General features: G+C 36.3%; 1 protein-coding gene across 1 annotated transcript in view; it reads right to left on the bottom strand.

The window, feature by feature from the left end:
* Positions 1 to 26,967, bottom strand: part of NKAIN3 (sodium/potassium transporting ATPase interacting 3) — a 344,946-nt gene that overhangs the window by 299,730 nt on the left and 18,249 nt on the right. The window contains exon 3 of the mRNA XM_077163307.1: positions 26,489 to 26,569. Coding sequence (XP_077019422.1) covers positions 26,489 to 26,569 — 81 coding nt within the window. The remainder of the gene's footprint in view (positions 1 to 26,488; positions 26,570 to 26,967) is intronic.

The following is a 26,967-nucleotide window of genomic DNA, read 5'->3' as shown; positions in this document are numbered from 1 at the left end:
TAAACCAACTCATTGGGTGGTATTTGTCATAGCAGCCTGGAAACTAAGACAAGAAAAAACACTCTAAATTTCATATTAATATTTGTAATAGATACCTTGGCATTTTCATTTTATACCCAGGTATATCATTTCTCAATTATATTCCCTGAAGGGTTAATTGGTGTTTCCATTAAAAAATCCATGTTAGCAGGTTATATTATTTTTTAATATAATTAACATGATTAATTGTAATATAATTTTTAATATAATCTGAAGAAGGTGTTAGGTGGAAACATGTCTCTTACTCTGAGTCAGAGAGAAGGAGTCTTGCAGGCAGAGGAAAGATAATTAGCTTATTTTCACTGCTTGTTGTCTCTCTTTCCACTTTGAAGTAATAAGCAACAGCATACTCAGAGCTTTGGGGCCATGAGGAAAGTGATGGATGTTAAAAGCACTGGGATGGGAGGAAGGATGATGATCTGGAGACACTACTTCCCAATTTTGATACAGCATGTTTTGGTGATTTGCTGAATATACTTGAAAAATCTAGAAAAAACTTTTTTTGTGGACAGGGTGTCAGATCTCCTATGAGTCTTCAAAAACAAACACTTCATTATTGCCTGCTTCTGAAGTGCTAGGTTTAATGAATAGTCTCCAATACTAATTAGGTTAAATCCCATTATATTTCCTGCTTTATGGTTTACACCTCCTTTTACTATAGAACAACATCTGCATTCAATTGGAAGAAAGAGCCCCTTCATATAGTATATGTCTACAGTTCAGACTCTCTTTCTTGCTTCAGCAATATTCTTTTATAAATATATTAGAATTATTAGTATGGGACTTTTTAAAAAATCTAAGCTTTGGGGTAAAGTTCCATACATAAACTTAATAGACTCATAAGTTCATGGAAAAGAAGTGAACTTGAGCTACTTTGATTAGTCTACAAAAGCATATGTTGCCCCCAAATTTCTGGGTCCACCATAATCACAGACTTAGAGTTTGTTTACTGGGTGATAATGAATTAACATAGAAGTATTTGCCCTCCTTCAATTCCCTCACAATCAAAGGAAAACATTTATTTATTTAAGCTATGTATATCTTTGCATAATAATAATGTCTGGTATTTACTGAGTGCTTAATATGTACCAATTTTGTTCTGAGTATTTGACTATCATATCATTTAATGCTCCCAGAAAACTTTCAGGTCAGTACCATTATGATGTAAAATCAGGATGAGAGGGATATTTTTCATTGTGCTGCTATTGTACCTTCATTCTCTACAACAATGCCTGGCACATAGTAGGCATGAAAAACATATTTATTACATAAAAAAAAATCCATTTGACAGGTGAAGAAGTTATCATCTGTGGCATAGAGCTATACAACTGTTAGATAACTCATCTTACTCCCTAGTTAGTTTTGCCTATTAAACAATTTAAAATAGGAAAAGTACTTAGAACCAGGTAGCAGTGAGGACAAAATGCATTCATGTACATGAGCAGTGAGAACAGGGTCTGGTATGGAATAAGACTGTCCAGGTGACTTGTCAACGTTACTAGAGTTATGTTTTTAGTTTTGCATCTTCCCTTCATGGTCAGGCAGGGCCCTCCTCATTTCTTCACTGCCAATACCTGAGCCAGTGCTTTGCATAAATTAGTTGGTACAGAAATAGTCTGCGAGTAAGAAAATGTTTTTGAATAGATATTTTTAAGAGCTTAATTATTGTTTTAATTAAAGTTCAATAATGTATTCAGTATTTTCTTGACAATTATGTATCAAGGGCTACTACAGTCCAGGTACACTGCCAGGTGTTTGACATAAAATGTTGAAAAAGACAAAAATCAGTTCCTGCTCTCACAGATGTTACCATCTGGGAAGGGAGTTAGACACCAATATAGTCAATTCTCATTATTCATAGTACTCATGCTCATGAAAGTTGCCATGAACACTGAATTAGTGAATACTGAGACACTGTTCCCAGGGGATACACAGAGCAAGGCTTCTGTGAGCCTCTGGTCACCATACTTTCATCAGACCAATCAGTACAGAACCTTGTTTTATGTGGCTTCTTATTTACCATGGATTGTTAATTTACGAACATTGAGCTCATTATAGCTTGTACCTGGACAAAGCTTATCTAACAAAGTCATTTTCTTCATAAAGCACAAGTCTCCTTGCACTTAGGACACTAGACAGTACATCGGTACTATGCTTGGGGGCCATTTTAAAAAGCAAAATCACAAGAAAAAGCACAAAAATGCCACAGACACAATAACCCCAAACAAAACAACAAAACCCCATGGCACTAGAAACACTGTGAAAGGGATACTTTACAGGATGAGAGCTGAAACAAGAAGGCAGAGAGTCACCTTGTTCAACCTTAGCTGGGAATATGTGCATTGGGCAGCCCAAATTTTCCTCCGTTCTGTGCCTGTCTGTGAATGATGGCAAACGTGCCATGAGTCTTCTATGGGGTTAAAAATACATTCTAGCAAGCAAGCTAATCCACAAATATGGAATCCATGTAAAATAAGGATCGAATGTATATGTCTTCTTCTTTATAGTCTTGAATAGGAAGTTGACTAGCACCCTGGCTTATGCTTAAGAAGTCTATGAAAACATCTTGCTACACTGGAACATGTACTAAAAAGTGATAACTGATTAAATGCATGACCTGTGCAAAGACATTAAGGACATAAAATGTGTATAGATTAGACATCAGCAATACTGAGGGGAAAGGATAACTACTTATTAATATTTGGGAGGGAAAATAAAACAGGCTAGAAGAACTACTTAAATGGACTTAGCATTGCATAATTAGAAGTAATATTATATGATCCCAAAATACAACATTTAGATTGGAAGTGAGAAAAAAAAAAAAACTGTTACTGATAAAATTGGTTAACTAACGGGAAAATTCATCAAGAAACATCTTATTTTCAAATATAGGTAATGACAAAGATGGGCAAACTGCTCTGTAAGCTGTTTCCAGTGGGAAAACATTAGTACATCAATAATGTATTTTGTTGTGCAGCTACAAAATATATATACACTTAATTCAGCATTTATATAATGGCACATGCTTCTGTCTGACATAAGCTTGGCAGTATAAATAGAAGCCCACTCTCCTCTCATGCCCTCTGACCACTGTGATGTTTCCCAATGCTGATGTGCGAGGTTGCTTTATGTTCTTGACCAGTCCCTTTAACCTTTCTGGGCTAAACTTCCCCTTTAACCTTTCTGGGCTAAACTTCAGTGTTCCCATCTTCGAAGCAAGAAAAATGATCTCATAGCTCACAGTGAAGGGAGAGATAGATAACTAGCATTTCTAGATCTCCCACGGTGCTCCAGACAGAGTGCAAGATGCTTTTATAGATGTAGGTGGCGATGTTAATAATCGCCGCCTTAATCAAGGGCTCTGTAGAATGCTTTCTGTATGCAGGGTCTTATCCAATCCTTATGACAAGTGTGTGAAGTTGGGTGTTACTCTCTAGAATGAGGAAGCTGTGTCTCCTTGGGATTCAGAAACTCTACGTGCATACACCTGAAACAGGCAGCTTTAGGAGAGAGCTCTGTCTGCACAGTCTATTACCTTTCCCTCTCAGGGCTCCATGTCCTCCTACTAAATTGGCCTTTCCATCAAGCCATCACAGAAACAGCAACCCAAGGATGATGAAAGATGCACGCTTCCCATCCTCTATTTTCCAGGCTATTGTGACTTTTTCATGAAATAAAGAGCTTTTTCAACTTGAAAAGGGTGGTAATAGGGTAAATTGTTGTAATTTCTGCAATCACCACCCTAGGTATCATCATCTGGGTAGCAGTTTTGCAGGGCCTACATCAGTCACACATGTGAAACGAGCAGAATTTTACCTTCTTCCTCCCTGGATCCCTTCCCATCCCAGCTCTTCAGTACTCCACGCTCCAAGAATTATTATTCTTCACCTCACCCAGCATCTCAATTGTTATTCTTCATCTCACTGAGCCCATTTTGGGCTGCCTAAATGGAAAGCAGCCCAACTTCCGGAGTAAAGGAATTCACTGTTACTTCCGAATAACTGGTAGATCAACTGAAGCCTCCTAGGAACTATGCTTTTTAAGGTGAGTTTGAATCATTAAATCAGTGGAGCATTTGAATAGGGCATGATTGCTTATAAAGCTGTTTAAAGCATATTTAACCATCTGCGGTGCTGTTATCATGCATATTTTCTCAAATGTGAAAACTAAATGTTAGAAACAGGCAAACGAAGCAGAGTGAAGCTGCTGTTAAGTGGCAGTCACCACCTGAATGCAGAACTTCCCATCCATGATCTCACCTTCTGTCCATTGTATCTCACAAGCTGTTCACAGGCAATGGGGATAGAGGCTTTTTTTGCTTTTGTTTTTGTTTTTTGGAGAAGGATAACCTTCTTCCTTCTTCCTTCCCTAACACTGGTCAACAGTATCGCCTTCCTCTGAGTCTTGGCATCTACAAGTCATGCTGTTATCAATTTGGGAAGCACCTTTGAAATCTTACCAAACATTCCCCCATATGTCACTAACAAAGGAATGGAGTTAATTGTTAAATCTGTGGACACAGAGACGAGAATGGATGACATCATAATCGAGAAGTTAGGATTTAACAAATGGTTATGATTACTTATCATTATTTAGATATTTCTTTCTGGTATATTAGAATAGTTGGAAGGAAATACCTGAAATCACTGAGCTGTGATCCAGCTGGCTTGATCTTTGTTATTGATGGTATAACTATATAGCCTTTACCTTTGATTGCAAAACCTTGTTAGTGATCCTTACTTATACCCCCTTATCCTGTTTTTCAGCTTATGAACACTGAAGACAACCCCTAGATGTTTATTAATGAAGGGACTTGAATCAACCCAGAGCTAACCCATCCCAATTCCAAAACTAAGTTACTAGAGGGAGCTGTATCCTATAAAAAGTGGCCCTCCTGACACGCACAGTGGCTTAAACTTCAACCTATAAGTGACCTTTACCTCATTACAACACTAAAAATCATGCCCACTATCATATTTATTTATTCATTTATTCTGTGGCTAAGCATGTAATCAATCTGTGCATGCTCAATCATTAGATTATCTTCTAACTTTACCTTGAGCCACTGCACTCATTATCCTAAAACTTCTCATCTTTTGGTGCTATAAAACTATCCGAGTTACTGCAGTTCAGGGAGAGAAATTTTTAGACCAATAAGCCTAAAAATTTCTTGCTTCACACTTAGCAATAAACTGTTTCTCACCTTGAAACCCCGGTATCTCAGGAATTGGCCATTTGAATGCATCGGGCAGAGAACCCACTGCTTTTGGTCGGTATCACTACTATCTGAAATTAAACTTCAATTCCCATGGGAAAAGGCTTTCAGCACAAGTGAATCATTGTTTCATTCTTTTATTTTCTCTGTACCACATACTATCCTAGGCACTTCACATGCAATATGTCATTTACTTCTTGTGACCATCCTAAAATGAAGGTGCTAGTGTTAGGCACGGCTGAGTAATTAGCCTGAGGGCTAGTTGGTGGAGCCTGGATGCACACCCCAAGGGTGTGTCCTCAGAGCCCCTGCCTATAGACATGATGCCACAGTCTCCTTTCCCCCTCTCTCCCCACCCCCTGCCCGTCACCCTCCTTTTCTAGGGCAGCACTGCAGAGGCTGGGGTTGAATAAAGGTTCTGGCAGCTGTGTCCCCATAGCCTGAAGACAATCATGACCTGGTGCCTCTGGTGCTTTCTCTGCAACTGTACCCCACAGGCCACATGGCGGGTTTGTTCAGAACCAAGTATCTCTGCCTGTTTCATTGATCTGCATTAACCTCCCCACTCAGGGGATTTACTGAGCCCAGAATGAAAATCAGGTTTATGTGGGAACAAATAGATCCATCTTTCCATTCCCATCTGAACAGGGCTCTTCTCCATGGAAATCACTGAGACTTGAATGACTCTGTAGAGCCTGCCTGAGACAGGCTAATAGGGGAGTCAGTGGGTATTCCTCTTACCTATTCCCGTGGCAGTGAAGGAATTCATAGCCTAAATCTTGGCTATGAACTAATGAGCAAAGAAATAGCTGAAAGGCTAGGGACCTAGAAAATTAGCCTCTTCAAAAATTAAGCATATCACACAGTTCTCATAAACTGGGTCCTTGTGCAAGTTATTTAATCTCTTAGTGCCTCAGTTTCCTTATCATCATAGCACTGTTTTGCAGATTATGTCATGAACACATGTAAAGTACTGAGGACAATGTTCAGCATTACCATAGTAAGGGTTTGATAATTATTAGATTAGTTGCCTTTGCAGCTGTGGTTTAAAATCTCCTTGATAGACAATAGGAACAGTGAATACATAGTGGTTATGACTGAAAAAGAAACCCAAAAAAAGGAGACGGGAGGATATGGAAATTTCTAATTTCTTATCACCCTTTAATACTCATATTATATATCACCTTTTCTTAGGAATGTTTTCCAATTCCTTAGACAAATTGAAGTGCTCTTTCTTCTGCTATTCACATACTTTATTTCTCTATCAGAGTAACTATCACCTGGTGAGGAAGGAAATATTTTTGTCCCCATTGTCAGGTGGGAAAACTGATGTTTGCTGTTAAACAACTTGCCCAGGTCAAAAAGTTGATAAGTGATGAAGACAGGACTTAGAAATACAGCATAAATGAAATTTTTGGTTTACATAACAATTAGCACAGTGGTTAAAAGGGTTCTGAGATAGGAAAACCTGAGTGGGAGTCGAGGTAATACAGTTACTGGCCATAGGACCTTAGGCAAACTCTAACTCTTTGACTATTAAATGTAGGTAATGTTGCCTTCCTCTTGGGACTCTTCTGTCAGTTAAATGAGATAGTGTTTGCATAGAACCAATATGAAATTAATGGCAGCTTTTAGCAGAATTATCTACCTTCTTAAGCTCATGAGCCCAGCATCATATATCCTGCATAGCATTCAACATGTAGGGATAGTGAATGAATGAATGAATAGATGATTAAATGATTAATTGCAAAGAGAATATAGTGACTTGAAATACCACATGAAAGTAATGGTATCCAGCAGTTAGTACCAGCATATAGTTAGCAGGATTAATATTATTATTTTAATGTAACTATATTCTCTGCTGAACATTATGTCCATTAAGCAATGAAGGTAGGAGAAATCATTCAAATATAGAAGTTTTTAGACATAAGCTATCAACTTCTAAATGTCTATATTGATTGATTAACATTTCTGAGTACTTAAACAATGCCTGTGCAAATAACTTTCTAATCACAATATCCATTTGTCCGTACACTGTATTATCTAGAAATATCTCTTCATTAGGTGACTGAAAAATCTACCATCAACCATTTACATTCCATTACATTTTTATTATGACCACTGTTCTTTAAATCAGCAACATTGTCCTCTGCCATGTTGATCAGACATACAAAGTTAAAGAGGTTCAAAAATTTTCCAGTACCATAGAACTCAGAGCAGAACAGGGACATCCTAAATAATTTGATATGCTGTGATGTAATAGGGTGTTTTATTACCTGACTCCTACACAGAAGAGGATTGTTGGTTTTGAGGACCTTTCAATTCCTATCTTCCAGAGGGAAATATGGAGGAGGTTTTTCTTTCCATAAAGCTAATAGAATCGGGTCCTGAACTTTTTCTTCCTTTCTGTCTCCAGAAAAAGAAGAAAAAGTCTCCAGAGAGACAATTTTTTTTTAAATCTCTCCTTGGAGCCTTTGGCCCTTTCCATGACTTATGACTAATGAACATTTTTCCCTTATTTTCACCATCTTATTGCTTATGTTCTGCTTAAAAAAAGAATATTGATTCAATCTTTCCACTAGTCCCAAAGTGCTTTGAAAATTAAATTATGAAGTAAGTGATGAGAGAAAGGTGAAAAGTTTGTTCATAAAGCCTGTGAGCCTAGATCCATGAATTTTCTCCATTTCTGTTCTTCAGGGTGTGTTCTGTCTGGCAGGTTTCTCTTTTCCCTTGTGCCTTTGATGCTAGTTTATTGCATGCTCACTGTTTTAGTTTGTTAAACGTCACCAGAATGCAATATACCAGAAATGGTTTGGCTTTTATAACGGGAATTTATTAAGTTACAATTATAGTTGTAACTTAATACGTAGTTTGGTCATAAAATGTCCAAACTATGGCATCCAGGGAAAGATACCTTGACTCAAGAAAGGCTAATGGGTCCAGGACACCTCTGTCAGCTAGGAAGGCAGGAAGCTGGCGTCTGCTGGTCCTTGGGCTTCTGGTTTCAAACAGCTGCCCCTGGGGGTATTTTCTTTCTGCATCTCCAAATATTTGGGTCTCTGTGTCGACTCTGAGCTTTCTCCAAAATGTTCCCTCTTTTAAAGGACTCCAGTAAACTAATCATGACCCACCTTGAGTGGGTGGAGTCACATCTCCATCTAATCAAAAGGCTACACCCACAATTGGATGTGTCACATCTCCATGGAAGCAACCCAATCAAAGTTTTCCACCCTACAATATTGAATCAGGATTAAAGAACATGGCTTTTCTGGTTTACACAACTGTTTCTTTATGGACTATTTTCTGTAAAGAAATTCACCTAATTGGCATCTTTACAAATTATATTTTGCCTCTTAATCTAGCTATCTTCATGAGATCTATCTGGATTATAAACAAATATTCATATTACTGTTTTGAAACTATTTTCTCTTTCTTTAGGGAGGAAAAGCCACATTGGTTTTACACACAAAGTTAATTTCTGGGTGAAAAGTTTCATGATTTTGGGTCATTTAGAAAGGACTTGAATACAGTTGACAATATCGGTACTAGGCTGATGTTCTTTTTTTTTTTTTTTTTTTTTTTTTTTTAAAGGAAAGACAGAGAGAAGCAAGGAAGGATAGAAGGAAGGAAGGAAGGAAGAAAGGGAAACATCTTTAAACATTTTCTTGTTTTATTGTATTTTGTTTTTCCGTTTTTTGTTACATGGGCTGGGGCCGGGAATCGAACCGAGGTCCTCCGGCATAGCAGGCAAGCACTTTGCCCGCTGAGCCACCGCGGCCCGCCCTAGGCTGATGTTCTTTATAACCAGAAAGAGAAATAAGAATTGGGAAGAAGAGTTTGGCAGATCAAAGACTTTTCTAGTTCAGGGGGAATGAGGGGAGATGCATGAAGCAGGGAATGTACATCCTGGGCCAGGCCCTTGGGAAGCGGCAGAAGTTCATTCTCACTTAATACCTGATTATACCTCTTTTCTCCTAGCCTTATTTCACGCATGATTCATTTGGTTTAACTGAAAAATAAAAGTTCTCCCATTAGAACATATTAACTCAAGACTATATAATCAATAAAAATGCAGTTTATATAATTAATCCAAAATGGAACATAGACCTAAGTTTAAAATATAAAACTATAAAACTTTTAGAAAAAAAGAACAGGAGAAAATCTTATGCTTTTAGGACTAGGTGAAGAGTTATTAAGCATGACTGATAACAAGAAAAGTTGATAATCTTATTAAAACTGAAAACTTGTGCTCAGTGTAAAAGTTGACAAGTTATCTCATTAAAAGTGAAAACTTTTGCTCAGTATAAAACCCTGTTAAGAGGATGAAAAGGCAAGCTACAGACTGGGAGAAAATATCTGCAAACCATATATCCAACAAAGGACTAGTAATTAGAATATAGAAAAACTCTCAGAACTTTACAAGTAATAAAGGACAAAAAATTGTATAAGAAAATGGGCAAAGACATGAAGAGACATTTCACTGAGACGAATAAGCACATGAAAAGATATTCAACATCATTGTTAGGGAAATGCATATTGAAACTACAATGAGTCTCCCAGGTTTGATTCCCAGGCCTGCCCATGTGAAAAACAAACAAATGAAAACCACAATGAGATAACACTACACACCTAGCAGAATGACTAAAATAAGAAATGATAATACCAAATGCTGGCAAGGATGCAGAGAAACTGGAATTCTTATGTTGCTGATGGGAATGTAAAATGGTGCAGTAACTCTAGAAACAGTTTGGCAGTCTCTTATACAACATGCAAATACTATACAATCCAGCAATTATACATTTGGGCATTTATCCCAGAAAAATGAAAATTCATGTTCATACAAAAAAAACCTGCACACAAATATTGACACCAGCTTTATTCATAATAGCTAAAATATGGACACAACCCAGATGTCCTTCAGTGGGTAAATGGTTAAGCAAATGGCAGCAAATTTATACCATAGGAAACTACCCAGCAATAAGAAGGAAAGGGCTGTTGATATATGCAACAACTTGGATGAATCTCCAGAGAATTATGCTGACTTAAAAAAGCCATTCCCAAAAGGTTATATACTATATCTGTTTATATAAGATTCCTGAAATGACACAATTACAGAAACAGAGAACAGATTAGTGGTTGCCAGAGGTTAAGGATGGGAGGGAAGTGTGTGTGGCTATAAAGGGCAACTGAAGGGACTCTTGCGGTGATGGAAATGTTTTGTAGCAGTATCAACATCCTGGAGGTGATATTGTACTATAATTTTGCAAAATGTTATCATTGGGGCAACTGAGTAAAGGGTGCCTGGGCGTGCTCTCTATATTTTCTTGCAACCGCATGGAATCTACAACTGCTGTAAAATAAAACATTTAATTTAAAATTGTTTTCCAAAAATATTTATTGTGTATGAAAATTTTCTTAGAAGAATGTGAAAAAACAAAACATGAAACTGAAATATTTTAAGTATGACAAATTTCAAAAGAGTGTATATATCTACATATAGGCAGAACTTAAATAGAAGTGCTAAAATGTTAGGTTTATCTCTGAGTGGTAGAAGGGGAGAAGACAGATTTTGTTTCTTTTAATACAATTTAATGTTCTTTTTTCCCAGTTTTTTTGTGTTCATGTATTACATTTATAACTGGTAAAACAAAACCAAACAAAGCAGCTTCGGTTGTGATCACTCATTCAACTCATACTTCCAAATTCTAGAACACTATTAGTAGGAAGTTAGGAGAAATGTCAATTTATAGAAAACCTGGATCTGATATTAAATAATTATCCTTCCCTACTCTCCAAACCATGACTTTGATAATTAATGGGCTAATTTATGGGCAACTCTTCAAGTCAGTAATATTAATTAAAGGGAAGATATGCAGATGACCTTCTGAAAAGGACTTATCTCTTAATTTGCCCACAAGTGAGCACTTGCGATTCCTTTTTAATCAATAACAGGAAGCTGGGTAGAATTAATGTCAGTCCTCTTAATTTCAACCACTTTAAGAGTACTCAAGATCACCACATTCAGAATATTCAAGGCCAGCCCGATATTTCCCTTTAATTTACCTGACCTTTCAGGCGGCCAGTGAGTTTAAGGCCTTCATAGGCTTGCCTGGGATAACTGGCAACTTTCATTACTTAAATCATTGACCACAAGCTTTGGGAAATGTCAGCTTTCCCAATGCCACTGTTTAATATGTTAATAGGATCATTAACATCTTCTGTTGCTGAGAAAAGGACCTGACACATAAAAAAGGTGGTAGGAGGCTGGAGATAGAAATTTATTTTTATTTCTAGGAGAAAATTGGAATTCTTTCCCCACTACCTTTCATTCTTGCATGAGACATGGTGTAAATGTTGGCTAGCCCATTTTTAAGAAATGAAATGCATTTGCTGCTTGTGAGCTTATGGGGAGTGGTTGGGATCTAAAGTCTAAAAATAAGGTGAAAATAAAGTTTAGTGTATTCAAAATTACCCTTTGGATCCATTAAATTGACTTTAAAGGTCATTACTAACACATTTATATATACATCCCTGAAACTTCCTTTCCTCAATGAAAGTTCTCTTTGACACAGATATTGTTGAATTTTTCTTGGATATCCTAAGCATTTTGCTAATCTGTCAATTTTTAGATGAAAACCATTGACATGCTCTTCATCTGCTTTTACAGGCTCGACCTCAGCACATGTAAACGCACACTTGTGTCCTCTGATCCCTCCGTAATGAAGTTGGTCAACAACAGCATCAGCTTTACATCAACCACTAGTGGTTTATCCTTACTGGTCAAATTACCATGTGATTCTCTCCAAGTGGGAACCCGAGTTCCGACAAACCTACTTGGAATACTTATCAATTGAACTGAGTCACTGTGTAAAAAAGTGTAGGATATTTATTTTACCTTTTATTTGATGAGGTCAAGAAACAATGAAAATAGATAAAGGTGGGGTGGGGGAAGTCACCACTACTGTCCCCCACAAGGGAAGAAGTCACAATGGAATACAACGTGGGTAGAGAGGAGCTTTAAACCTTCCCAGCTTTCAGACGCCCACTTCTCCCCCGCACTGACTGCTGGAATGGCTGTCTGGGTCTGCACTGGATCTTGATAAATCTGCTAGATGTTTCCGCCCCCAAACCCGAATCACATGTTAGAAACATACATGGACCTGGTTGCTGATATTCTAAGTTTGTCTCTCCTGTAGCCATTCCTTTTGTGTGGCTTTGTTAATGATTTTTAACATTTCTGGGATATGATTTCCTCATTGGTGGAATGGGATGAAATAGTACAGCAAGGACTAAATGGGATGATGTGGGTTGAGCTGCTTTGAAACCTAGTGGAATTTTGATTGGGATTGTGTGGAATCTGTAAATAGTTTTGGGTAGAATTGACATATTAACAATAATTAGTCTTCTGATCCATGAACACAGAACGTCTTTCCATTTATTCAAGTCTTCTTTGATTTATTTTAGAACTGTTTTGTCATTTTCCATGTATATGTCCTTGGTTAAATTTATTCCTAGAATATCAGTTTCTTTTACTTGCTACTGTAAATGTAAGTTTTTTCTTAATTTCCTCTGCAAATTGTTCATTTCTAGAATATAAACATTTTTGCATGTTTATCTTATACTGTGCCACTTTTGCCAAATTCATTTATTATCTATAAATATCTATTTTTTAAGAAGCTAACATTTGCCCCTTCTGGAAATATATATTTTATTATATTAAGGAGGCTGTGGACAAAGAATGAATGATAAAATGACATGATTTAATTAATTGGACTCCCAGAGTCAAGGTGGTACAAGTAATTAACATTTTTCTTACTGTAATAATTGTGAATAAATTTGCCACTTTTAAGATACTAAGAAGGTTTAAAAGAAGTCTAAGTTTACATGCTTTAATTATGGGTGCTTGGTGTTATAAAAGAGAATGTTTGGGAAACATTGAATGAGATTGTCTATTGACATTTCAAAACTATGCTTGAGTTATCCAGTAAGAGAATGTGTATTTACCAAGAGTGTTATTCTCCTGCCTTGCATGGCAAAACTAATGATATTGCTGAGCCACTTTAGGGCAAATTGTGTCAGTCTTCAAATAACGTTTTAAAAGTAGTCTGTTCATAAGACTTTCATTTTATTGCCCTTTCTGGCATTAACAAGAAAAATTCTGGGTGGTCGCGGTGGCTCAGCACGCAGAGTTCTTGCCTGCCATGCTGGAGACCCAGGTTCGATTCCCGGTGCCTGCCCATGTAAAAAATAAAAATAAAAAATAAAAAATAATAATTCTGGGGAAAGCCATAGTTATGGTCTAAGACCACTCAACTTACTAAACATCTCAATTTTTGGCTTCTATGATAAAATTCTAGCATTTTATACCTTGCTTTTAATATTTGGTATAGAAAATAAAAAATTAATTTATTAGTAATATTTTTTTCTCCTTTTGAGAAAAAAAAAGAAAAGAAATTGCAAGAGCTGTGGTGAACTTATTAAGGAGATTACAGACCCAAGTGGATGGGAAAACAGAGAAAAAGATAAAATGAAAAGAAGAAAGTACATGTATCAGCTTTCAGATTGATTTCATCATGAATAATGACTTGTAGAAAGTCTTGATTTGTTTCTCATATGAAAAGCTAAACTCAATTTTTATTTGAAATACCGACTATTGGCATATGATGTTTCAGGATGGGAACTGCAACTACAGATCAGATTTCTAAGATTTAGATTTGCCAAGAATCCATGGGGAAATTGGTAAATTTGTATCAACAGCAGGAATAAATTTCAAAGTGCATTAAAAGTAAATTTTTTCTTAGCAAAGCTCAAGAACAAAATCAACCAAAGGTTATACTTTCTTGTGCTTAAATTAAGAGGCACTATATTTCATAGATATTCTTCCAATAGCAGTTATGCTTCAGGGTGCCTAGAGTTTCTAAATCCACCAGGGGCTAAGATTACCTTCATTTCACTCTCTTACAAATTCAGGTATGAAGGAATTATTGTTAGTGACAACAAATATAGAGAAAAGCAGTATAAAGAAATCACACCAATAGAAAAACTGAAAAATAAACTCCTGGTGCAGAATCAAAGTGATTATCGCCTCCCAAATGGCACAGAACTACAGAAAATGTATGGACAACCATTTCTCCTCCAAGAAATCAAAGCCCAGTTGCCATGTTTGCTCGTGGATACAGAACACTGCACAGCACTTAGCAATGCAAAGGTGCATAATGGTTCTGGGGGAAGATGCATTACCCTTCTCTGACATTCTCATTTGCATCTCCATGTTTAGCCCCAGCAGGAGGTATGTACTCCGGAGTTCTCTGAGAGCTGAAATATAGACATTCTCAGGTAAAAGCAGTTCTTCTCTAAAGTTTATAACCTCATTCCAAACACCAGTTGTCAGTTAACAGCATTCCAGGATGACATCTTAAATCAAGAAAATGTCACACGTGTACAATAACTGGCCTAATCTTTTCTGTAAATTGCTGCCTGTGGTTTTCAAAAACATAGTAAATTGCTGGCAATTGACAATGTGTCTCTCCGAGCCTGGTAACTTCACTTCTGCACAGTTAACAAATCAGTCTTAAATTATGCATGCAGATCACCCCGTGTCTAGGCTCTTCTGACAGTCATTGATCTCAGGGACCAGTAGCCTGTCTTTTATTCTGAAAGAAAATTCATGCCATGCTCTCAGCATGTAAGATTAATTGTAGGGAGGAAATAATAATTACACCCTCCGTCTCTGTACCTCAGCTAATGGTGTGCCCAGCTCACTACTCACTCAGCACTTCCGCTGTCCTCCTCTGCCCTGGAGCAAGATGGGGAATCTTCTCAGACTAACTAATACTTAAAATAGCGTTAATATCCCCTCAAGTTTCAAATTCACAGAGGCAGTGCTTTCTCTATTAATTCTATTATTACAGGACAAGAATAAAACAATGAATTATATGTACAAACTGGAACATCTAAGGGCCCATTAAGAAATGTGCCGTTCAACCATCGTCCTTTGTTCTGGAAACAGGGTCAAATCAACTCCTCAGATAGCTCAACCAACTTTAATTTTTATTCCTAAAATAAGTACAGAGATACAGTATTTGTTCTGAAAACACTTCTTAACATTACTTCATTTTTCCTCCAGTATTATGCTAGCTTCTGGGAATTTTATAGGAAGCATATTTGCCCTTCCATGAAACACTTATTTTTTATTATTATTATTTTTTTGCTTGGGCAGGCACCGAGAATCAAACCCAGGTGTCTGCTGAGCCACCGTGGCCAGCCCCATGAAACACTTTTTGAAGCTTTACTGGCTCTAATCAAAATAGAGAAGTTGTGCAAGGAAACAGTATTTTATTTGAGGACCCCATTCATCCATTTATGATCAGGAAAATTAACTCCAGAGAACCTCAAAAAGAACCCGGCAAACTGACATTTTCTCCTAATTGTCAAGAGATGATTCCTTGCTACTGATATTCATAGACTGTAACTTGATGACTCAGTTGTGTTAGAACATGTCCTATAAGCTCACCTTTCAAGGGTTGTGACCCTGAGTCTGATCCATGTAATTTCACGGAGTTACATTCCCAAAGCATGCTGGTCAAAAGAGAGTCTGGGCAAACAGTGTGGGATGGAGGTGAATGGATCAATGCAAATTACTTCTTTCTCTCTAAACTCTACTATTCTAGTGCATGTTTGACATCTTCAAGGTCACCTTGTGCTCCAAGACAGCTGCCACAGCTGTGGTGGACAGAATAATGACCCCTCAATAATCTCCATGCCCTAAACCCTGGGATTTGTGGATTTGTTACCTTACATGGCAAAAGAGACTCTGCAGATTGGACTAGAGTAAGGGCTTTGAGATGGAGAGAGTAGCCTGGATTATCCAGGTGAGCCCAATGCAATCACACTGGGTCCTTAAAAGCTGAGAACCAGGGAGATGGCAACATGAGAAGGACCTGGCCTGCCTTGACTGACTTTGAAGATGGAGAAAGAGGTTCACAAGCCAAGGGCAGCCTCTAGAAGCTGGAAATGAATTCTCCCCTAGACTTCCAGAAAGTAGTGCAGCCCTGCCTACACACTGATCTTAGTCTAATGAGACCCATGGTGGATTTCTGACCTAAAAGACAATATCTTTGTATTTAAGTCACTAAATCTATGGTGATTCATTACAGCAGTCATTGAGAACAAATACAACACCTCTAGACATACATCCGCATTCTGGGCAGCAAGAAACAGAATGGCTGGAAGAGCACAGGGCCTGCTTCTAACCTGAATAAGCTCTTAAACAGTTTTCCAGGGTGCTTATATCTCACTGGCCAGAAAGTAGTTGTCTGGTCACATCTATCTTTAAGAGAAGTGAGCGAATATAGCATTTGAGTACTTTCACTTCAAATAATGCATCAGTTGACCAGAAGAAGGGGAAATAATCAAAGATAACCAGAAGTTTCTATCACCATTTCTTCAATGAACAAATGAGTGGATGGATGCAGTTGAATTCGCAGAAAATTAGGAAAGTGATATAATTTTTATAGGAAGCTATATGTCCTATTTATAAACTAATTTAACAAATGGCTATTCTTTATTCTTTTAAGGAAGCTAAATTTCATCCAACTTTCGTCGCTCTCCATCTAAGTTTAATCGTATGAGTGTATGCTTTAAAGTTTCTCTACCTTTAGAAACTTAAGAATTAATGATAGCCAGGTTCCAAAAACAAGTTCTCAGAGACCTTGAGAATCAGAATAAATACAAGAATAAAGCAGAATTTCTTTTCAAAAGCCTTCATTTGTTGTTTCAGCTTCATTTGTTATTTGATTGTGTGATATTCCGTCTGGTTTCAGCTGTAGGCTGCAAGTTCCCAGACAAAAGCCAATCTTTCAGAGAGGCAAGCCAGCTGGATGCTTCCACGTGGTGACCTTAACATGCCAGTGCCCTGCCAATGACCATAAATAAAGCCGAAGGCTGAATTTTTCCCGTACTCTCCTGTTACTGCTGAGTCAGAATATAGCAAAGGAGGGTCAGTGCTGAGGGCTGCCGAAGGGTGGAGATTCTTGCTCATCCCTGGTTCCTGAGGCACTCAAGTATTTTTCCAGAGTTCTCTTCCTTTAATTCAGTCATCCTTTTGCCTCCATTCAGTGGCCTGAGCTGGGGGCAGCCACTTCAGCCTTGTCTTCTTGGCAAAATTGCTCCAGGTACTGCTTTGGGTAGGACACTTAGGGCTAAAATCTCTCCTGTTTCCTGACTTTCTTCCCTGGACTGGTCTGTGCTGTAGCTGTCATTCTGGACAGCACTGCTAGCGGAGCAGGCACTGATTTGTCAGGAGCTTTGCACCGAAGGTGTCTCATTACAAGGATTTCTGGATTGTCTTTCTGTTAGCACTTTCTGGCATCAGGAGAAAGCAAAACATATCTCCCTTTACACGTCTCATTGCTGATATTAATCTTCTGGCCAATCATTCTTTGCATCATTCCTTTTAGAAATCATTTTGCTTGCCCTACACTCTCGAACTTATTTTTTATGGGCCAGGAATCTGTATCTCCTGTGCCAAGGCAGCCTTGTGGTACAATATTGGTCCTCCAATGGTTGCCATGACTAGTCCAACCACAAAGAGTCTTGGCCATCCATGTCCAAGACTCTAACCTAGTCCAGTGCCAAGCCGTGGACCTGTTATTGCCACCAGAGCACAATGGCTCAGAAAGAAATTTCTGTGCAAAGAGAACTCTTTTGATATGATCACTATTACCTGTCATTTTTTTCCCAACAGGCTACATAGGAAAATTTGAATCAACCATTTGATACAAATGACATTTTTTGCCTTTATAATATATCAGAGAAGCATTGAGTAATTGATATCATAGGTTCCCTTATTCCAGCAAGGCCTTTTAGCTTAATGTTCATCAGTCACAATTTTACTTGAAAAGGCTACCCAGAGCTATATACTGCTATTTTAGCTTTTAAAAAGAAATATAAATGCAACTAAACATATATCTCAGGTTCTCTTTTATAATTGGGTGAACCATTGCAAATATCACCTGGAATTCCTCATAATCAAGATTGTACTGTTCACTGAAGTTATACAACAAGGAAACTGTATCTTCAAAGCAAGCTCATTAATACCAGAGGAAATTCCAATGTCTTAAGAATGTTCTCTTTGCTGTCGACATTATTCTTTTAAAATGATCTTATAGTCAACTGACTGCCTTGAAAATTCTGAAGTACCATTTCTAAATTGTCTTAAAAACAGTCAAATCTTTGAAATATATCTATAAAGGTGTGATTTCTTTGGAGCACCCAAATTTTCTTGATAATAATGCTTATCTGGAAATTCAGCAGCAAGACCTACTCAGAACAGTGAAGAACCAGTGGCTTAGCAAACTTCCATCTGTTGGAACAGTTATAGACTTAGTAAAATACAATTTCATTATTGAAGTTAGTGGGAGTATTAGGCATACAATTTTCTAATCAAAAACTCCTAATACCACTCAGGCCACAGTAATTACTTAATAGTTTAGATTGTTGTTTCTATATATCATGGGGTATAACTTAATAGCAAATTGGGGTTTTTCAGTAAAAATTTTCAAAATGGTTGTATATGATGAAAAATGCACTCATAATTTTAAGCTCCTTTTACTTTTCTTTATTGTGGGAAAGCTACAAGGAGAAACAATTATCTTTCTATATAATGAGGGACATCAAGGACTTTATTTCTCAGGAGTTCACACAGACACAGGTTGCTGGAAATGGTATAGGTTAAGTTATTCAAGTAAGAAACACATAACTATATTTATGTAGCTTTGCTATTTTTTAAATAATATAATTCCATTGTTTGAAAAAGGACTGTGTATGAATCAAACATAAAAATAAACATTTGCTGGCCTTTGGGTTTCATTGAGATTAATGCCTGGAAGCAAAACCGTAACAATTCTTCCTTTATAGATCTTTACAACTAAGAGCACCCACAGTCACTCTCCTCCCCCATGCAAAGTCAATATTACAGGGGAAATATTCTTTCAGGACAGCAGGATATGTATATGCTAATGCCTTAGTCCAGAACCTGAGATATTATTCTACTGAACTGCAAGAGCTTATGCATTGTCCTAAAGTGTATTATTATTGACTTAGAGAAATAGAGAAACATGACATTAGGATAGAAAATAGTCTATCATTCTTCTCGCACCAAAAGTAGGCATAGTTTTGCAGGGTTTCTAGGATGTTATTTCTATGAATTTGATTTCTGTGGCATTTTCTTGACACATTATTCTTGAATTCTCTACTCTACCTCCCACCTTCCATCAACATCACATTTCAAGATTCCTTTTGAAAAATGCCTAGGTAGGAAGAGACCATAGAAAGGAAAGGATAAATTTAAATTTAAAACCCACTTTAGATTCAGTACGTTGTTTAAATAAAGACATAGTTGTTTTAAAAAAAACAGAAATATGCAATGCACGATTGATTTCTTTTGTAACTGCCATCAGAAAGAGTATTCTATGCGACACAAAAATACTTAGAACGTTTATAAAAATAATGGATTGATTGAAACAGTTGAAGCGAACTGAGAGTACTCTTTCCTATGCAATTTCCTATGCAATTTTAGAGAATTCTGAATGGGATGTCCAAAATTTACCTACTTGAAAGTTCCTTGTCCAAAGTCAAAGTATTGATGGAAGAATACAATCTTAAGGGAAATGAATGTTGAACAAGAAAAAGAGTTTTCCCAGTAAATGCAGAGGAACAATTTAGGTCAGGTAATCAGAATCAGTCTTGAAAAAGAAGGATTATTTCATTGACCCTGCCTGGCTGCCCAAGTGAAATATTCACTTGAAGATTTTCATGAAAGAAAGGGTGTCAATATAAGCCAAAAAAGGAAAAGATGCGATTACTGCCATTTTGGGAAATGCTTTACATTTATTATGAGTCAAAATACCTGAAAATCAGGCCACTGTAGGAAACATGTAGGGGTTAAAAGACAGTATAGAGAAACAAATGAATGTCAGTTTTCTTTATCTGTGTTAGGCAATGTAGTATTATCATTGCCTGACATCTCCATTTACTGCCATGAACCTTGAGCAAGAGAGCTTCTCCTAGTTGAGGTTTTTCAGCTACAAAATAAAGATAATAGCTACCTTGGAGGTAAAGGTAAAATCAGGAAAATCAATGAAAAGCACCTGTAAAAGTAGGAAATCTATTCAGGTGACTCTATTCCATCCCCTCCCAACACCCTGTCTTCCCCTAATTCTTAGAAGCCTCTTGATGAAAGCTTGGGATTAACATAAGATAAATCTCCATAGAATTTCTTAACGTTCATTTTTATATCTAAGTTATGCTCATGCATAGTCATGCATATCCTGAACTCTATGAAAATGTGACACATTGACAACCCTCTAGGACCACTAATGCATAAGGTCCATACATCTTTCAAGAAGTCAGAAGAAATATTAGCCTGAAGTTTCTATAATTTAGAGTAAGGAAAAAGTTGACATTACATCAGATGCTAATTCCTTTAGAATAAAAAAAAAGTACAAACTTGAGTTCTCAATATAACTTGTTTTTCAGTATCCTTAAATATAGTAAATATAAGTGAGAGTAAATATAAAATGAGAAGGGATTTTATTTTCACATTCTGAATTCCTAGGGAGGAAAAACGACTTCAAGTTTTGCAACTACCAAAGAAGCAGCAGTAACTTATTAATTCTGCCCTGGGTGATCTTAAAGGGCACCATGAAAAACAGCCTTGGAGACTTCCCAGGATGCTGCAAATACTCCTAGAGGGAGCAGCTGGGACATCAGGAGGATCTGCCTGTAGATATATTTCAAAAAAGCTATTCACAAGTTGAAGGAGAGGATTTAATTAACAGTATTACAGCTGTGAAGTTAATGCACAGATTTGAGGTCCTATCACAGGGGACTATTATATATATTTTAAACGAGTCACTTGATCCTACCATTTTTCCCTTTTACAGCTCTTGCATAGTAATAAACATATGTCCCAAAGGTTTTTAGAATGAGGCCTGTGAAGCCTGTTAATTTCTTCCATAATAATAAAGATGATGATGTTGATGGCAATAATGAGAGCCACCATTTATTGAAATCTCACAATATGTCATGGTCCTTTCTAAGCTCTTTATATGCACTACCTGATTTAACTCTTTCAACAACCTGCTGTAATTAATTCTATGATTTCCCTAGTTTTGCAGAAAAGGTAACTGAGGCTATAGAAGATTACATAATTGCAGACACTTTTGGGTGTCTACCCACAGTTACCTCCAAACTACATGCCTTACAAATAGCACATCAGCCTACTTTGAGTGCTTGAAGATGTGGAGGAAGCCAGGACACTCAAGAGCACAGTGACAAATGCACGATGCAGGACTTCTTGGCCAATGAGATCAAAGCAAAGGGACAATCTGCAGGGCGTGGTCAAGAATCCCCACGATAGGCCAAGTATTGATTGCTCACACCCATGAGAATATACACTATTAGTTTAATAAGAACAGTTAATGCTCTGGGATGATTATTACCTTTTCCTTTTCATAACACTAACCCCCCCCCCCATTTCTTTTACTCAAATTAGCTTTTTCTCAATTCTTGGAACCTGCTAGAATTCTAAGCTCAGAGCTTATCTTCTCCAAGCAGAGGCAGACAGCTGATCCACTTGGGATAAGCATGTAGTCCCTCTATAACACCCTGGTAATTTAAATCCTGAGCAGGAGGACAGCTGCTTTCTACCTAACCAGAGGCTTTCACACAAATCTGTTAATGTCACTGGGGCTTCAGGTAGCTCCTGACTGGTCCTAAACCCAGCTCACCAGCCTCTCATTGACTCTCCAAGCCCCAATATCCTTCCAATACAGTCCCTTCTTCCTGGGTTGGGTAGAGATGGGTTTCTGTTGCATGCAACCCAATGATTCTAATGCAGTCTGTGATTACTAGTTTATAAAGACTCTGACTTTTGAAGCACAACATGATTTTGTGGCTTTGTTTTATTATCATTACAATTTAATATAGGCCATATGGTTCTCAACCTATACGACTTCTTACAAAAAAATTGATTCCGTCACTTACACCCTTCTTCTTGAATTATCTAATATAGTTTTTTTTAGTCATTCCCAGATTAAATTAAAAGTTAAATATAATGAATCACAAAACACACACATATATATACACATACACATATATATATATACATCTATAACACATATATTCAATATATATACCACATATAATTTAGTCTGGAAAAATAAATGTATGAGGTCAAATAATGGAATGTTTGGAAGATTGGAGTACAGATAGTTGAATCCAGTTAAATAGGATTTCACTTAATTTGCTCTTTTACCATTTTTCTAAGGTAGAAAGCTATATCATTGATTTTAAACATTTTTTATTTTCTAATTTCAATTTAAAGCTGTAGTCTTTCCATAAGCTTTGGCTTCATCCCACAAATTTTAATTTATTGTGTTTTCATTATTATTCATTTCAAAATGTTTTCTAATTCTTTTCAGATCTCTCCCTTGATTTGTGGATTATTTTAAACTGTGTGCCTTAATTTCCAAAGGTCTGTAGATTTTCCAGATATTTTATCATTTTTTATTTCAAATTTCATACTATTGTGTGTGTTTGGTTAGAGAATATATTCTGTATTATTCCAGTCTTTGGAAATTTATGGAGAATTTGTTCATGGCCCAGAATACGGTCTAACTTGGTCATTGTTCCTCATGCATATGAATAGAATATGTATTTTGTACAATTATGTATATTGCTCTATAAATATCAGTTAGACAAGTTGATTGATAGGGTTGTTCAAATATTTTACCTCAACTGAATTTTGCCTACCTGATCTATCAATTACTAAGAAAGCAGTGATAAACTTTGGAAACATGACTATGACTATTTCTATTTCTTGCTGTAATATTTTCATTTTTTGTTTAATGTGTACTAACTCTGTTTTTAGGTATGTACACATTTACAATTATTTTATCTATTTGATACATTGACCCTTTTATCGTTATCAAGCAGCTCTCTTTATCTCTATTAATATTTCTTGGCTTGAATTCTATGACTTCAGAATATGACCACAGAATTTTTCTCTGGTTATTGTTTGCATGGCATACCTTTTTCCATATTTTAAATTTAAACCAATCTATGTCTTTATATTTAAAGTATGTTTCAGATAAATAGCATTAAGTAGCGGCTTTTTAAAAAACCCTTTCTTCTAATCTCTGCCTTTTAATAAGGTTGTTTAGTCTATTTACATTTAATATAATTATTGATATCGTTGGGGTTTTTATTCTGCCATGTTTGCTATTTTTTATTTATACCATGTTTTGGGTTTTTTGTTTCTCCTTTTCTGTCTATATTACAACTGATAAAATATTTTTTAACATTTCATTTAGTTCTGTTTTTGTTTGTTTTCATAACTCTCTATTTGTATTATTATTTGTTCTTCCTACTGATTGCTCTATGGCAGATTTTCTCAAATATTTTAACTTCAGAACCTTTAACACTCTTAAAAGTTACTGAGGATCCTAAAGAACTTTTGTTTATGTGGGTAGTATATATTGATATTTACAATATTAGTATTTAAGACAAAGAACTTTTTAAAACACAAGAGTACACAAAAAATTTTAGTCATCAGAGCATTGTAAGGGCTACTGTTTCCATGCCCATTTGCCTGTGGGACTGCTCAATTGTCCTCAGGTGATCCATGAGCATTTTCATGCCACAAATATAAAATGCTAACAAAAGAGCACTATGAGGTACAAATTGGCCATTCACAGCTCATGTTTGTCATTGGAATTACACCCAAATTCAGAGATGTGGAAATTTCTGAAACTAGTATTTGGAGAAAGATACAATGTTTTGGACAAAAAGCAAGGTAAAGGGAGACTGCTATTAATTTATCTAAATGGTTAAACCAAGAAATTCCTTCATGAAATAGCAGAGGATGGAGAGCTATAGAAAATTAGTGCATAAACCAGCATCTATAGACAAGAGATTTCTTGCAAAAAGGAATTCAAAATAGGAGGGTGGCGGAATGCTTGAGTTTATTAACGGTCCTTATTCTGTTCTGTTTTGTAGAATAGATTTCCCCCAGGCGGGAATTGAGGCTCAACTTTGGCTAACCAAATAGATGCTACCAGTCTTTGAGGCATTAAATAGATGAAGACCAATAGCAAATCCTTAGGATGCCCCTTTTGGAGTCAGTTAGCCTCTTAATAGCATAAAATACTTGGTTGCTTAACAGCATTTGAATAAAATGAGCAACCAGGACTGCTATGTCCAATTTCTTTCCTACTTGGATCTCAAAGACATGAGAAAAACACCTTCATGTGCACAGTGATATTAGAAAAGCAGTTACAAGAAAAAGTTTTTAAACCCAGCCTTGAGCAGAAGAGGGAAATTAGACCTAGGTGGAACAAATGACTGCCAGCATTTTTTGTTTTAACATGTCACAAAGTTGTTTTGAAGCTTACCTTAGTTGCCATATATGATGTGCTTGAAAGAGTGCTAAGTAACCAACAAACACTGACTACTCTATCATTGACAAAAACGTTGCTATGATTGGGCGGGCCACAGTGGCTCAGCAGGCAGAGTTCTCGTCTGCCATGCTGGAGACCCGGGTCTATTCCCAGTGCCTGCTCATAAAAAAAAAAAAAAAAAAAGTTGCTGTTATCATTTTCCATAGACTCAGAAAGTTTAAAGGATTTGCACAAGGGTCCATGGTTAGTAAGTGTTAAAACAAAATTTACACAAAAGACATAAGGCCTGAAATTGTCTTCCTTCCACACACTGTGATGCTACTTCCAAAGGACAAATATCATCTGGTCCAACCAGCAAATATTTCTAAATCAATTTACAGGGAAGAAAATAAAAGCTAACTTCCACTCAGGGAAGTAAAAAATATGATTTAAAATGACCATTCAAATCAGAAGAGACAAAACAGGTTGAAACATGCTGTGCCTAACTTATTCATAAGGTTTGGGCTTTAAAATTACTTTATCATCTTCACGTTACAGAAGATGACTAGGTGCTTATTTAAGTACATTTATCTGTCTTAGAAATTGGTAGTGAAAGGTGATTAATAGCACAAATATTAAAAGTAAATGTTAGTGCATATGTATGGAACTTAGTATGGAAAATGTCATTTATGGTTCCTGAATACATTTGCTGATGTGAGAAACTAATGACGGTTCTAATTATAAGGTCATTATAGTGCAGAATGAAAAGAAACTACCTCTGGAGGTTTTGTAGAAAATCCTACAGGGAATTTTGCTGCTTAACTGAATCAAACATATTTATTACCATATGGACCTCAATGGAGCCTACCAATTCTAAATACATCTCTGCTGGTCAAGGAGTTTTCTAAGATTTAAACCACAAATGCAAGTAAATGACCATTACATTACTCAGCATATTTGAGCTCATACAATAAAATAAATCAGCACAAATATACTTGGTAATAAGAAATCTAAACAATAATTGCAGCTTTCTTATACTTAACCATACTGTTAAGTCTCTTCTCTAGAGTGAAAATTTGTGCTGGTTATAAGAAAGATATTTAAGAAACTAGAAACTCACCTGAGCTGTTCTTAACTTGGGTGGTAATCAAAAAATGTTATTTCAGAAACACAACAAGAAACTTAACCTTGAGTGGATATCAAAGGATGTTTTTGCAGGAATCCCAATGAAAACAGTGCTTTCTACTGATATTAATTCTATACAGACAGAAATAACATATGTATCACTTTGCATTAAGACAACTCACTTCTGTCTGATCAGGAATTAAAAATAAGAATTACCAAAGTAGCGTATGACTTATTAGTAAATAAATGTTCCACTTACATGTACAAGAATTTCACTCTTTCTCCAATTTTTTTTCAGAATTAATATTCAAAGAAAGATAGCAATTTGCTTTTCATGCTTGCTATATTAACATTTTAGTCACTCTCTTTTCCTACTTTAAATGTAAGAATGTTCAAAACCATTTTTCACTTAAATGGGCATACATTGTAAGCCAAGTCCCACTTCAGCATAACAATCTAAAACATAAGCCTTTGTTTTGAAGTTCTATTATACAAACATGTTTCCAAGATCATTCTTTGCTAAATAGTATCACAAACCTCTTCAGATTATTATTCCATTTGTAAAATTACTTAGACTTCTTTACTCACATACAAAATAATATGAAGTCATGACAGTCATTGATAAATGTGCTCTTTTTTTAAGTGTACTTTAAAAGCATGATAAACTCACCTTAGAGAGTCCACCTACTTCCAGATAAAAGCAAATAATGAACACATTCCATGTGACCCAAAGGGCAGTCCAGACTGTATACTAGATAGAAAGAAAAAAACAAGAGAGAAGGAAAATATGGAGTTGAAAGACACGTAAACTGAACAAATCAATAATAAAATGTCAGTAAGTACAAGTCTTCTAGGAAGAAACAAACGGGGTGCTCAGGAAAGAATACTCCTTATTGGGTCCCCTGAGATCTCTAGAAAGAAAAAAATCCAGTAGTTTAAACTGCTTTCAGTAGATGCCAATAAAGCTAGATTTATTTTTAAAGTGCTTTGCTAGCTTTCAGATACAAGTTATATTTGAGCACTGACTTAATTTCTGTTTTCTTAATATTATCTTTTCCAAAGAACACCACTATACAAATTTTCTGTGGACTATTCATATATAATTTTTAAAGTTGTGATATTAAACTGTCAAATTTTTAGAAATCTTAG

The sequence above is a fragment of the Tamandua tetradactyla genome, chromosome 6, assembly GCF_023851605.1.
Source record: "Tamandua tetradactyla isolate mTamTet1 chromosome 6, mTamTet1.pri, whole genome shotgun sequence".
NCBI lineage: Eukaryota > Metazoa > Chordata > Mammalia > Pilosa > Myrmecophagidae > Tamandua > Tamandua tetradactyla.
Note: the sequence above shows the minus strand (reverse complement) of the source record. Positions and strands in the feature narration are given on the sequence as shown.